This window comes from Teleopsis dalmanni, chromosome 2, assembly GCF_002237135.1.
Source record: "Teleopsis dalmanni isolate 2A chromosome 2, ASM223713v2, whole genome shotgun sequence".
NCBI classification, from domain to species: Eukaryota; Metazoa; Arthropoda; class Insecta; order Diptera; family Diopsidae; genus Teleopsis; species Teleopsis dalmanni.
Window position 1 is genome coordinate 162,000,366 of NC_051847.1, and position 13,523 is coordinate 162,013,888.

Sequence of the window (13,523 nt, forward strand, 5' to 3'; positions counted from 1 at the left end):
AAAACAAAAGGATTTAAATTCTGTTTTAAAATAACTCCAGCGTTCATACCTATCTTTGGTCTTGTGCTTAATAGGGGACCCAATACCAACAAGATTCAGCGCACTATACAATATTTGTTCATATAATAATGAGTTCGGCTTAAAGTGTGCAGATGACAAATTTGGAGACATATTAGCTTCCATTAAAATAACTTTTAGATCCTTATCAATAATTAAGTCAAATCGCATCAATTCGAAAAAGTTTTGTGTTTTATATGAACGTAACAGACGTGCAATATCTTGCTCCTTTGATATTATCGTACGTCGGATAATATCTTCCACTTGCGTCCAAATACCAGATGGATCTAAAGATTGATCACGAACATATGCGTCGAAAGCAGCCCGCATACTACCGGAATAACGTATGTAGTATTTTTTCAAAGATGGCACCTCCCATGTAGGTAAGTAATCGTCACCAACAACATACTTGTCGACAATTGAAGGATCAAACGGATAGTATTTAACGGGACAATATCTGAACAAAATATCTCCTTTATAAATATATGCACGCAAAGGATTTACAGAGGTTATTACAACATATGCTCCAATATCAAATTTATAACCATTTACCAAAAATGGATTTTGTATATACTCCTGGACAAATGAATCATTGGAGTCTAAGTTTATTTCGTTTGGAGAACGAATTGCAATTAATCTATGCTGATTGTTCTTCTCCACAAATAATGCACCCAAGTTGTTCATAGCATATTTCAAAAATTCTTCTTGTTCGGAAGGCAATCTAAATGCTCTCGGCAAAAATGGCAACGGTGTTGTACATAAATCAACTTTATTTGTTAAAAATCCACAACCAGGCAAATGATTAACCGTTTGATGGGGTTCAAGGTTTTTCATTCTCTCTGGCAAGCGCAAATATGGATAATCATGAGCCCACAGTAAATCCCAATCATCTTCAAAAGGAACTCGCCGGTATCCTAAATAACTTAAAACATTTTTCACGTGCACTAAATGATCCTCCTTTGGACTATTGCTGTATATCGCATATGTCGGTTGCTTACCAAACTGCAGATCGGTAGTTTTTTTAATTAAACTGCGCAGGCTTACGTTAGAGTTTAGAATCTTAAACGGCAGGAACTCCACCACAACGGCAGAAGCCAGCGTTGCACACAAAAAAAAGACCACAAAGCGCTTAGACATCAAAGTTCGCCTTCTGTTATGACAATATGCTTGATAACTATAGAACTACAAATGGAATATAAATTATAGAAAACTGTTCATTTAAAAATAAAAATTTCCAACCTCTTCATCAGCATCTTCACTGTCTGAAAAACGCGGCATTGTTTTGTGCTAAATACAATAAACGAAACGAAACAGTTGAAGATCAAAATTAAAATCCAACGCAATTATAAAGTAAAATCGCCGTTGTTTCAAACTTTCTCCACATTTGACGAGTGGTGAAAAGCGCTGCAGCTACAGCAGTTACACAGTCGCAATAAATACTGTTAGCTTTAAGTGATGCCAAGTTCTGAAACTAAATATACGTTCACATAAATTTCAAATTTATGACTTGAAATCAATTTTCATGGGTTTTAATACGATTTTCTTACAATTTAAAGAAATTGTAATATATTTAATTTACTGAATTAATTTAAAATATTTCTTATGTATTTTAATCTTCTGTGTTTTTTACTAACTAAAGTTTTGAATTTTTAGTTAACCATTTTCTATGGTGAGGATAATTTTTCTATCCTCACTTAAGTGTCGTTTTCACACTAAAATCAGTATAAATCTTAAATGACTGCGTTGTCGATAATATCGAATACTTAAAATTGTGCTTAAGAGTATAAAATTTAAGTAAGAACTTTAAATTCAGTAATTAAACTTAATTTCGATTAAAGGTAAAGTTGTATCTAAAGCGTCACATAATTTTAAAATACTGCTCATTAGCTTTCGTATTTTTTTTTAGTTTTATACTATTGGCGATTTCAATTGGTAAATCTGGATTCAATCTAGATTTACTCTCGATTTTATCGAAATTTTAGTAATAGTAACAGCGTAATATTATAGTCGTAGTGTTAGTAGACATTTATATATTATATATCATAAATGTACCATAGTACATTAGAATGAATGACATCCTCATGGACCTCAAGATTGATCTGATCAAAATATACATAAAGAATAGAACCCTGAAATTATTTACGAAAACTTACTAACAACACGTTATCGAATGTCAGAATGGTTACAGGCTTCTTGGGAAAATGATAAATAATAATCCAGTCAAGGCGTAGAAACGGGTTATGAAGAAACCTCGCAGTTAATAGAGAGTAAAGTGCTCAAGTGCACTGACTCAACATAATAAGTAGCAAGACTAATTTCAGGGTAATCTTGCTACTCTGGCAAAATATCTTAACTATTGCAAATTAATCTAGAATAACATACATTTCACCCAACATTTACCAATCGAAAATTAAAATGGTACTAAAAGTGTATATCGATTGAAAAAGTTACACCAGATTTACCAATCTATAATGGCATATATTTCTTATATTACATTCCTAAATATTTAGTAATATATATCTTTTTCCCTTGCAGTTGTCAATTATGTTCTTATTTTACTTTTACTTGCCTAGTGACATATATTCCTTAATCACTATAGTTGCTGCTTGCCCAATTCATTCTTTCAGTTTTGCTTTGTAGGATCATATATATTTACTATTTATTAGATTGAATTTCTAATTAGTTGGTTGGATATCATAGACTCATAGAAATACTAAAACATATAAATTTAATGAATCAAATTGAACTAGACATAATTTTTTTTAAAATTTATTTTCAAAGCACTATTCTGATATCTTATTCAGATATTGAAGCGTTGTTGGAATTATTATTATGTTGAGGCTAGCTGAGTCAGTGCCCTTGAGCACTTTTACTCTCTATTAACTACGAGGTTTCTTTATAATCCCTTTCTACGCCTTGACTTTATTTTATTTAATTTTAAATTTGTTGTATTAAATAGAAATTTATAGCAATTATATTATATATATAAAGTTTACAGCTATGACATTTTAGTCGACTACCAGAAAAATGTGAATGTGTCATCCTTACACAGAGGCCATACTAATCTCTCTGTACCGTTCCAATTTTAGTATATGTTCTGCCGTAGCAAGAAAACTAATATAAAACCCACTAATATTGCTAATCATCATTGGACATTTATATATTAAGACATCTCCAGTGAATACTTTTTGATTTGCAGGTGATATTTAAGAGAAATGTATTCTAACTTAGTAAAGAACTCTGCTATATGAATTGTATCACATAAATAAATAGTAATCCCTAATCCCTACTTAAATTTGTCTGAATATGCACTGAAATATTTATTATGAGTTTTGTTTTGATTCCTATATTACAGCGGAACGTCTATCTAATTCAATAGAAATGACAAATATCGCTATCAGTATCAATAGTCGAAGGTCGCACTCTGAGACTACAATGAAACTAACACAAAGTAGCTGAGATCTCAATGAGCGTTTGAAATTCTGATCAGATTAAGATGGAAGAATAAACGCTAAATCAGTACAAGCTCACGTTCAGGAACATCAAAATATCTTATCGGGTCATTCAGTTCTATTAGAGAGTTAAACGTATCAAGGGAATTATGAATCAATTATTATTTATTTTGCTTTTCATACAATTTGCAATATTTGGAACGTTTTGTGAGGAGAATTTTATTACAAAATGTGAAATTGAAAACGGCTTGAATGGTATTTGCGTAAAATTGGAAGATTGCGCATTCGATGGCGCAATAATAAGAAGAGATTCATCTTCTACTTGTGATTCCGGTTTTGTGTGTTGTGATAAGAATCCGCATACATCAAATCAGTTTACAACCAAAATTTTAGATTCCACTGAATGTTTTTCTGGTGGTTATGATGGACAAATATTTTCTACAGCATCTAAAGGTAAAGTAATCGAGTAATGAATAATGGTTAATATTCGGAGCTACAAAATTACCTTCATTTTTAGATAATCTTAAATATGAAATAACTGAGCTGAATGCAAATAAACCAGAAAACAAAGTGACAAATTTTCTGGTTCGTATTTAAATATTTTTGATGCAATAAAATTTCTCAATGAGATGTACTTTTAAAGGTAAAAATTGGATATCGAGAGTTTAATGGAGATATGCGTTACTTCTGTGGAGGGATTTTAATTACACCCACTTATGTTCTCACCTCAGCGCACTGCACTAACTTCAAAGGGTAATATTCTGTGTTTACACTTACATTTATCGCCGGTCATTACTATAGTTTTTTATGGATTTTGTATATATTTATATGACTCACACTAATCGTTGGACATTTGTTAAGTTAATTGTCAAAGACAGAGGCTAGAGGTATATTTCTCACATGCATTTTAATAGATCCACTTTAACTTTAAAAAGATTGATAATAATATATAATATATAGAGAGAGAAGATTACGAATACTTAAGACTCAAGATACTACAAGTGCGGTATTTTGGATATATGACGCGCAGAGTTTAATTACCAATTTATTTACAAAGTAGCGCCTAGTCAACAGAATAAAGCGTAGATTGCTAAAAGATTTTTAAATTGGATATATCTGATATGACTTGATGTTATATTAGATATATCCAATTTTTGATCCCGTTGATTATAAAAACTCTTCAAGAAAGTTATTCTTACCTTGAAAAGGTAGGCGTGATAATGGCGAATGAAGTTATCTGCTTTCACTTAATGTTATCTATATCTGGAAGAGCTTTAAACTCTTGTTCTATTCCATGTAACTACCTACTTTGCCCTAAGTCAAAAAAAGAAAATATTGATTAAATGTTATATATTCGTAGAAAAAGTTTTAATTCTCGGCCCTTTTGATCTGACTCTCGACTTTGTCTGAGTTAAACTGTAGAGCTTTTGTTCCCATCGGATATCAAAAACTCTTCAAGAAAGTTATTCTTGCTTTGATTAGGCAGGCGAATTTTTGCCAATGGAAAATACTGAGGTATAAACTATTGATCTTGTCGGTAATCAAAAACTCGTTAAAAGATATAAACGCTGTTAACATCTGCGAAAATAATATTAGCCGTCGAAAAGTACATTTCAACTTTCAGTAGAAGGACAAAATATCTATAGTTCGTTTAAAGATTTATTATTACTATTATTAGAAATAAAAAATCGTGTAGTGCGTTTTTTTTAAATATATAATTTTCTCCATAATCATTGGAAAAACCTTTCTTTTTGAAATAAACCTTATAGTATTAAGTATTATTTTCTTTTTTGAACTTTTTTTTTGTAATTGCAGTACCAATGCCGAAGTTGTGGAATTGGGTAATCTCAGTATAAATAAGGAAAAAATCCCGATAATAAAAATTTACACACATCCAAACTATAGCGATTCAGATATGTACCATGATATTGCAGTGATGGAATTAGCTATCGAAACCAATTTCTTGCCAGCTTGCTTTTGGAAATGGAATGAGGAAAACATTTTTAATTCTACAAAAATGTTTGCCTTTGGTCATAGTAAATTCGAATGGATGATATATTATTACAAATTAATCAAATGAAGTTACTTATTGCAGATTTTATCAACACAGATGAGATGATCGTCATGTCAGTTGATATAATGCCTACAAAATATTGCAATGATTTTTATTTACACGCGCGCAAATTAAGTCATGGAATGAGTCCGACCCAATATTGTGTCGGCAATACAAATCTTACGGACTCTCAAATGTGCAAAGTAATAAAAAAATGTATTCCTTGTAATATTGGATTCACACGACAGTTTTGTTTCTAATTTTAGCTGTCATGTTTGTAATTTTAGCTGTCAATTGTTGTTGCTTTCAATGCAAAGCGAACATTTTTGACAGCTAAAATTAGAAAGAAAACTTTCGTGTGAATCCAGTATATGACCTAATAATAAACTTAATATTTTCTTATATTGTTTTATTACAGGGTCTGATTGGTGGACCTTTGATGGCTAGAAATGCTCAAAATGAATTCTACCTAATCGGACTCGCTACATATGTACAGCAATGCTATTCAAAAGTTTATCCCATTATCTATCTAAAATTAATACCTTATATGAAGTGGCTACGTAGCATTATAGTTTAACATGGTTTTCACATCACCTCTAATAGATTAGTTATTTAATTAACTTAGCTTTGATTTTTTTATATCTTATAATAACATAAATAAATTCTAAATTTTTTGTAAAAATGTTTGTAAAAATTAAAATTAAAATTTACGCAATCCTAACCGAGTCAACAAAATTGGTCCTACTTTAATTATATAGTTTATTTTTAATCAATTTAACAGCAATAGTAACAAAATGTCGAAACGTAATAAAACCGCTCAGAAGGCCGCTCGTGCTCGGCTTCGCAATGCCATACGTACCGTGATCTACAATAGGATGTGGCTAGCGGATGCGGAAGAGCAAAAGTTTACCCTGAATGTGAAGAAGAACATCTCAATGCTGATAAGAACACAACAGAAAATTGGACTTCTGACAATGGCTGTAAATATTTTCCCCTGGTACATATAGTGTTAGAACTCACATATTTCCTCCTTTCAGGATAAAAGCTTAATTCGAACAAATCACACCATACGTACCGTTGAAGAGCGCAAAAGACTAGTCCATTTGATTGCTAATTTAACATGTTTTTCGAAACTTTCTCCGGTGAGTGTGTAGTTCAAAACGCAACAGGATTGCAATTCTGAATTTATTTTTATATTTTTACATGAAGTTTAGAATTTACATACATTAAAACCAAAAAACTGTAGCAACGAAGCAGTGTTCTAATTTTTTCACTTATATATACTCAATACTGATACTCTCTAGAAAGCTATAGCCATTTGATGTGTCATGCGACGATCCCTATGCCACGGTTTTATCTTAAAACAATTTTAAAATTTTGTCAAATCATTCCAATTATGATGGTATTAGCATTATATGAAATTGTGGGCTTCTTGAAGTTTAGTATCAAGTGAGATGGCATCATATATTTATACTTATATGTTGCACTATATTACTATATATATTATGTCTGTATTATATGTAAATACAATATATTTATTTAATATAAATATGTGAATGATAGACATGTTGTTGTTGGCTATATCCTTCCACTGTTCTTGTAATCATTAAAACTCCTACAGGTTTTATAAGTAATTTATTTTTAAGTAGCTTCAGTTCTTTTCTTATCAGATCTATTTTCTTCAGTTATTATTTCTTTGACGTCTATTATCATAACTTAAAAAACCAGTCATCTTCTGCATCTGACGGTATCTAAAAAATTTCGTACGTTCCTTATGGAAACAATTTATCTAAACAATAATTCTCCGTTAATTGTATCATTTAACAATACCAGGGGAAAATAAGGAATATTCTTGTGATAGCCAAATTTTTTGTCATCTTGTTTTCAATAAAATATGGAAATCTACTCATGTGACCACCTTTTAAGCAATAGAACGAAAGACTTAGAAATCCAGTTACTTGTTCTTAGTTTACTTTAAAATTAATTTTAATATTAATTCACAAATAAATACCAAAATAAGGATTAAAAAATGGGTGAAGAGGGAGCTACTAATAATAATTAAATACTTTTTTTTCATAGAAAGTTCGATCACGTCTAGTTCCAGTCATCTCGTTTCTATACGTTGGACCAGGTCGTGAAATTATAAAAGAAGGTGATCCACCAAGATATGTATACTTCATTTTAACTGGTGAAGTTGAAGTAATGGAAAAAACCTGGAATGCTGTAATTTATATGTTCATTTAGTATCACTTTCAGTTATAAATCTCAGTTACTTTATAATTTTCAGTTTGAAAATGAATTTGTGGAGGAAATTATATCAGTTATAGGTCCCGGTGATTGTATCGGTGATATTGAGTTCATTGAGCAATGCCTGAGAAGAAACACCTATACCACCAGAAGTAAGTCTAGTCACATAATAAATTAAGGATTTATTTTTTATTAAAATTTTAAAACCAAGTGTTTATTTCTTTTTTAACTAATTCCAAAAATCTGCAAGATTTCAACATTTAAGATGTTTATACATAGACTTTTGACAGCATTTTTTATTTATATTCCATTTTTTTAATGCTATTAACTAGCATTATTTTATATTCCATTTTTAAATGTTCATTTATTTATTTTTTTTTTTGTGGCTTTATTGATTATGTAATATTTTCTGCTGGAATTTTTTTTTATATTTTTCATAATTTTTTGAATTGTTCATGTTTTTATGAAGTTATCCAGCACTTTTTTGCTCTCTAAAAAATTTTATTTGTATTATGTTGAGGCTAGTTGAGTCAGTGCACTTGAACACTTTTACTCTCTACTAACTCTTTACTTTATAACTTGTTTATCACTTCATCAGACTAAACAATAACAGACCTTAGATCTGCATAACTAGCCTAGGAGCCTGTAAACATTCTATGATTCGATAACGCGGTGTTGGTAAACCTCTCAGTTTTCGTAATTAGTTTTAGCGCTCTCTCCTTTGTGTATTTTTTGATCGGATCAATCTTGTGGGCTCTGAGAATGTCATTCGTCCTAAAGTACTATGGTACCTTGAAAACTCTTCTCTAAACCTGGGTTTAAGCGATTTCCAGCTGGCGAATAGTAGTGTTTGTGGCCTTGTTGAACGCTATACATCCATATAAAAGTAACGGTCGAATTATTTGGTTATATATCAGCTTCTTGTTCTTAGCATTGAAATATTCATTTTTGCATAGCGGTTGTAGGTGATGAAAAATTTTGGTACAGCTAATTCTTTTCAACGAGATGCTTACTTATTTAATGCTATCCTTCCAGTTTATTAACATATTTCCCACTCTCACTCTCGACGGGTTCTGTCTCCTACAGAGCCTTACTGTTTTAATTTATGATTTTTATTTTCCATTTCTGGAAATACTCCAGAATGAGGTTTATATGCTCTTGAAGTGTGTTGGTTATGTTGAGAGCACATTTATCCGAGTAAAGCACACAAATATCGTCAGCGTATAACGCCAGTGTCGAGGGACCTAACATTGGGATATCGGACGTATAAATGTTGTGAAAAGTAAGGGAGAGTGGCGATTCCTGAGGAACCCCTGCTTATATAGTTCAAACTGATGAGAATGCGCTGTTGATTTTCGTGGAAAAGGATTTCCCACGTAGAAAGCTGCTAATGATCTCAGTTAGCCTGCCTGGAACACTTAGATGAAACATTTTTACTATCAGGCCATCATGCCAGACCTTGTAAAAAGCTTTAGAGATGTCAAAAATGATCATTTTATATTATATTTATTATATATTTTACATTTTTCTTGTCGCTATATATGTGATGTTAGTTGGTACTTTAATAGTTATTTATTTTGATGTTTGGTATTTTGATGAATACATTTGAAATAAGTTAAGAAGTATGCTATAGTGACACGATCAAGTCCAAGGGACTGGAAGAAGAAGAGCTCTTAATCTATGAATAAGTGAATTTAATTTAATATGGCAATATATACGAGTGTGATTTATTATTTTGTGAATTAATTACTTAAGATATTTAAAACCATTTTTATCTATCGTATACTCGTAAATCAAATAACTTGAAGTCGATTCTTGAAAGAACTAAATAATTATTAAAAATTGTTAGTAAGACTTATTGGATATTCTAAAATATCCAATAAAAAAGAAAAATTTATTAATTTTTTCTACTAGAAAGCTTTATTAAGTATTGTAATATTTTTGGAATTTTTTGTTATCGACTATTTTATGAAGGTCGGTACAAGTTTATTCAAATTGTAGCGCATTCAATAAAAATTCATAAACTTTTTGGGACTGCGAATAATTTTCCTATTTAGTTGGCTTTCCTATCAAGCGAATTGCAAGTGCTTTTACTTAGGCAGTCGAATTGCAACCAGAAAATTTTAATTCAATTCAATTCGGTTTATTGGTTTCCATTGTAATGCTTGAATGAGTGAGAGTCGTAAGGAAAGGGGGTAGTTTTTGATTTACGTACCAGGCTATTAAGGTACCATTATAATTTTAGTTCAATGAGTTCCATCACAAAGTGGCATAAATCGAAGCTAACTAACAAAAATGTTTATTCTTTCTAGACAACTGCGAACTTCTCGTTGTGTTTGAAGATGATTTCGATCGAGTTCTACGGGTTGAAATGACTAAATTATGGATGGAAAAAAAAGCAGCTTTTGATGCACTACCTTATTTCAGCCACTTAAATGCCAGTCAGGTCTGATACTATAAACTAGCATTTATATTACATTTATCTCCAACATCTATCTTATATATATCCTTCAGTTACAGAGAGGCTGCAAAATGGCACAGCTGCGTCAGTTCGAGCCACTCGAAACCATTTATTATGAGGATAAAGGACATGTCAGTCCTGTTTATTTTATTGTAAGCGGTGAATGCATGATATTGCAGTGTCTAAAACTAAAGGTTTGTAGCAATCAAATTAAATATGATTTTTGATGGTTGTGTATGTCTTTTTTAAGGTAACAGAATTTAATGAAAAGAAATCCTATGAATTAGTAGATATATCAGATGAGAAGCAAGAAGGATTATTTCAAACAGACGAAGAAAGTTCTAAGAAACCAGAAACAAAAGAAGATGACGATTTTGATATTGAGACGGAAATAAAATCCATAGAAGGTTTTTTACCTGAGCCTGTAAGGAAACTAAGTACTGTTGATAATCCTGAAGTGGTTGCACAGAAGAAACCTAAGCGAGTGGTAAATATAATTTATTATTGCATTATGATTCTATTATTCCTAGCTAACTAACATAAATAACCTCAGTTGTTATTAAAATGTCCAAAATGGAATATATAGTTAACAATATTTTAGATCCTATAATACATTAAAGAGTACGATTATTTTAGAATTGTCGTTAACGTGGGTTATTTAATTGGAATATTTTCAAGCCTAAAACTGACAGGGTGTCAGAATATTATTTTCTCTAAATGTTAAGCGGGGAAAGATAATTCATATTCATATTCCATTACTTTTCTACCAAACGTGAATATATAGCTATTGCGAATCAATTGTTATCCTCACCTTCTCGTTGTAACTCCCATTTTCACAAACGAGGTTCTGTTGACCGAGTCAACGGTGAGATATCACTTCCAACATCCATGTATTGACAGGAAAAGCTTGTTCGTACACGTCGGTGCTAACAATGTTAAAATGGGAGGCCCACTTAGCATCGAAAAACGTTCACTCACAAAATCTATTTTAAGGCAACCGCCCCGTCCCCAATCTAAACTACTTTAGGCCAATTACTTACTGTCATTGAAACATCTAATATATTAACAGAGAAAGAAAATAAACAGAATTTGAGATTTTATATAGTTTCTCCCCACTCTTAATTATCTAGCAAAGAACAATAATGAGTAAGTGTAAAAATTATTGGTACTAATAATGTACTAGATACTAAAACACAAACATGAATGGTTGATTTGTTAGTTTCTTGCCATTTTTTATAGATGTATCATATACCTATATTGTTACGTTATGTTTGCAGAAACTTTATTGACTTTTTCACATACCTGATCAATATCGATTCATCGTTGCTGTATAATTTTCTATTATAATCGAGGTTTAGCAGTAATCTCTCTATCAACTTCTTTATAATTGGTTAAGGATTGACTGGAAGTACCTTGCCTTGGGAATTGTAATTTTATTAATAAACGTATAGATATCTCTTTCAATAAGTTTATTATTCTTGGGTTCTACATGTTTGTTACTAGTTTATATTTATTCAATTTATTAATGTATATTGAAACGGTATATTGTGGTCCCGTAGTTGTACTCAATACAAGAGAAAAATCAAGTAACAGAACTATAAGTGCGTCTGATTATTAAATCAGATCAGTTTAATCAGATTAAATCCAGAATTTTTATTAAAGTAATGTTTTATCTAAAATAAATAAGCCAACTTTAAAAATTGATTAAAAGTATGTTAATTTTTAAGTAATAAATATTTTTACTGAATGATGAAAATTTTAAATTATACTTTCAGATAGAAATAAAGAATCTCCAAGAAATTGAAATGGACTGTCTAAGGTTAGACGCAGATAGACCTTATGAAGAAACGGATGGACTAGGCGAAGATGAAGACGATGAGGAACATGAAGCACCAAAAAAGAAACCATCTAAGTTAATTGAAAAGAAACCGGAGATAAATCAACAATCACAACCGGAAAATGAAGAGGTTACAACAGGAGAAGGCGATGGAGAAGAAGAAGAAATGAAAGAGAGCGCAGTTAGTGAAGATGGCGTAAAAGAAGCAGATGGTAAAGATGTAGATAATAAAACTGATGATGCTACTGAAGGGGATGGTGCAAACGTAAAAGTAGATGAAAATGATATGAATGAGTTATCATATGGACAAGCTTCACCGGAGGATATAGCAAAAAGTAAAGTTAATTATGAAGAAGAGTATGATGATAGTATAGGTACTGAAACGGAATTGAAAAGTGAACTAACTGGTGAGATGGAGGAAGTAGAGGAAGAAACCGATGTAACAGTAGAAGAAAGTTTAGTAAATATTGAAGAAAAGTCTGAAAGTGAAATTCTAAGTGAATTGTTGGCTACCGCCGCAGCTATGAAAACTCCTAAAAAAAAAAAGAAAATTATTAAAAAAAGCGGGAAAGAAAGTAAGGAATTACAAATCAGATATGAGAGTCGCTTTATCGATGTAGGCTCACTATTATTTGGAGGTATTTTTGGTTTAGGTGAAAAGCTACAGCATAGAGTTATAATGGCTCGTTCTACAGTACAATGTTTATTAGTTCCACGCTATTGGCTATTCGAACCAAATCAAAATCCTGGTAATATTTGGCAAAGACGACGTTTTTATCTAAATACTAGCATTCCATCAAGAGAAAATTTGTTTATTGACTTCTTAAGAGAAAAGGAGTGGCGAAAGTTTAAAAATGAAGTCGTCAGTAGAGTTCTGGAAGATGCTGTGTCTGGTAATACAACCAAGGTACAAGATATTCCAATTATTTGTCGCATCATCGAAGATAGCGGAGATGATTAAATTCTGTTATAAGTAAAACCACTTATATATTTTTTTCAAATTTTTTGTTTAGAAATAAATACTAAAACCACAATATTGTTTTCTTTAATTCAAGTATAGATAAGAGTGTCAGTATAAACTGAACGAATTTAAAATTTATAAAAAATTCTTTAGATATACTTATGGCATTGTATATCTGCAAATGAAATAAAATAAGAGTTGCAAACTTTTAATGGGTCTAAGCATGAGTTTAGTTTTGTCTTGAGGAAATTTTTATGTCTCATTTTATGACTAGAAGAACTGCACACAAGATCTAGGTTCAAACCCTAATAAGATCTCTACTAAAAACACACTAAAAGATTTTTTTAAATAGGGCCTCCTGACTCTGTTTCATATATAGAAGTTCAAATAAATTTAATCTAACTGAGTCCATACGTAATAACAGAAGGTATGAATTTCACACATATTTTATATTT

The 13,523-nt window shown here is 31.0% G+C and overlaps 4 protein-coding genes and 1 pseudogene across 5 annotated transcripts in view; 2 read left to right on the plus strand and 3 right to left on the minus strand.

Moving 5' to 3' along the window:
• The window catches only part of LOC119676040 (probable tubulin polyglutamylase ttll-15), a 2,234-nt gene extending 796 nt beyond the window's left edge, over positions 1-1,438 (minus strand). The window contains exons 1-2 of the mRNA XM_038087263.1: positions 1,297-1,438; positions 36-1,239 (exon numbers count right to left, since the gene is read on the minus strand). Of these exons, the coding sequence (XP_037943191.1) occupies positions 36-1,239; positions 1,297-1,335 (1,243 nt within the window). The 5' untranslated portion in view covers positions 1,336-1,438. The remainder of the gene's footprint in view (positions 1-35; positions 1,240-1,296) is intronic.
• A 1,642-nt stretch (positions 1,439-3,080) lies between these two features.
• On the minus strand, positions 3,081-3,172 carry LOC119686616 (annotated as a pseudogene).
• Positions 3,173-3,594: 422 nt separating this feature from the next.
• Positions 3,595-6,171, plus strand: LOC119683576 (serine protease snake). Its single transcript, XM_038097336.1, has 6 exons — positions 3,595-3,962; positions 4,027-4,094; positions 4,153-4,262; positions 5,325-5,545; positions 5,605-5,765; positions 5,981-6,171. Exons 1-6 carry the CDS (start codon positions 3,659-3,661, stop codon positions 6,137-6,139), a joined length of 1,023 nt encoding a protein of 340 aa, XP_037953264.1. The 5' UTR covers positions 3,595-3,658; the 3' UTR covers positions 6,140-6,171.
• Positions 6,172-6,236: 65 nt separating this feature from the next.
• Positions 6,237-13,141, plus strand: LOC119683280. Of its 2 annotated transcripts, XM_038096921.1 has the most exons (8): positions 6,237-6,542; positions 6,600-6,704; positions 7,642-7,785; positions 7,850-7,961; positions 10,122-10,255; positions 10,324-10,464; positions 10,521-10,757; positions 12,046-13,141. In XM_038096921.1, exons 1-8 carry the CDS (start codon positions 6,357-6,359, stop codon positions 13,066-13,068), a joined length of 2,082 nt encoding a protein of 693 aa, XP_037952849.1. In that variant the 5' UTR covers positions 6,237-6,356; the 3' UTR covers positions 13,069-13,141. The 2 variants fall into 2 exon arrangements, with proteins under 2 accessions (XP_037952849.1, XP_037952850.1); XM_038096922.1 differs by lacking the exon at positions 6,237-6,542 and having other exon boundaries at positions 6,606-6,704; positions 7,646-7,785.
• Positions 13,142-13,157: 16 nt separating this feature from the next.
• The window catches only part of LOC119676042 (protein PFC0760c-like), a 10,016-nt gene continuing 9,650 nt past the window's right edge, over positions 13,158-13,523 (minus strand). The window contains exons 7-8 of the mRNA XM_038087264.1: positions 13,228-13,243; positions 13,158-13,186 (exon numbers count right to left, since the gene is read on the minus strand). Of these exons, the coding sequence (XP_037943192.1) occupies positions 13,158-13,186; positions 13,228-13,243 (45 nt within the window). The remainder of the gene's footprint in view (positions 13,187-13,227; positions 13,244-13,523) is intronic.

Bases quoted from the DNA above. Each gene is read 5' to 3' on its own strand.
- LOC119683280 (XM_038096921.1), top strand. From the start codon at position 6,357: ATGTCGAAACGTAATAAAACCGCTCAGAAGGCCGCTCGTGCTCGGCTT. The intron at 6,543-6,599 runs GTAAATATTTTC...TCCTCCTTTCAG, and splicing joins TTGGACTTCTGACAATGGCT to GATAAAAGCTTAATTCGAAC. The intron at 7,786-7,849 runs GTAATTTATATG...TATAATTTTCAG, and splicing joins TGGAAAAAACCTGGAATGCT to TTTGAAAATGAATTTGTGGA.
- LOC119683576 (XM_038097336.1), top strand. From the start codon at position 3,659: ATGAATCAATTATTATTTATTTTGCTTTTCATACAATTTGCAATATTT. The intron at 5,546-5,604 runs GTAAATTCGAAT...TACTTATTGCAG, and splicing joins AATGTTTGCCTTTGGTCATA to ATTTTATCAACACAGATGAG. The intron at 5,766-5,980 runs GTAATAAAAAAA...GTTTTATTACAG, and splicing joins CGGACTCTCAAATGTGCAAA to GGTCTGATTGGTGGACCTTT.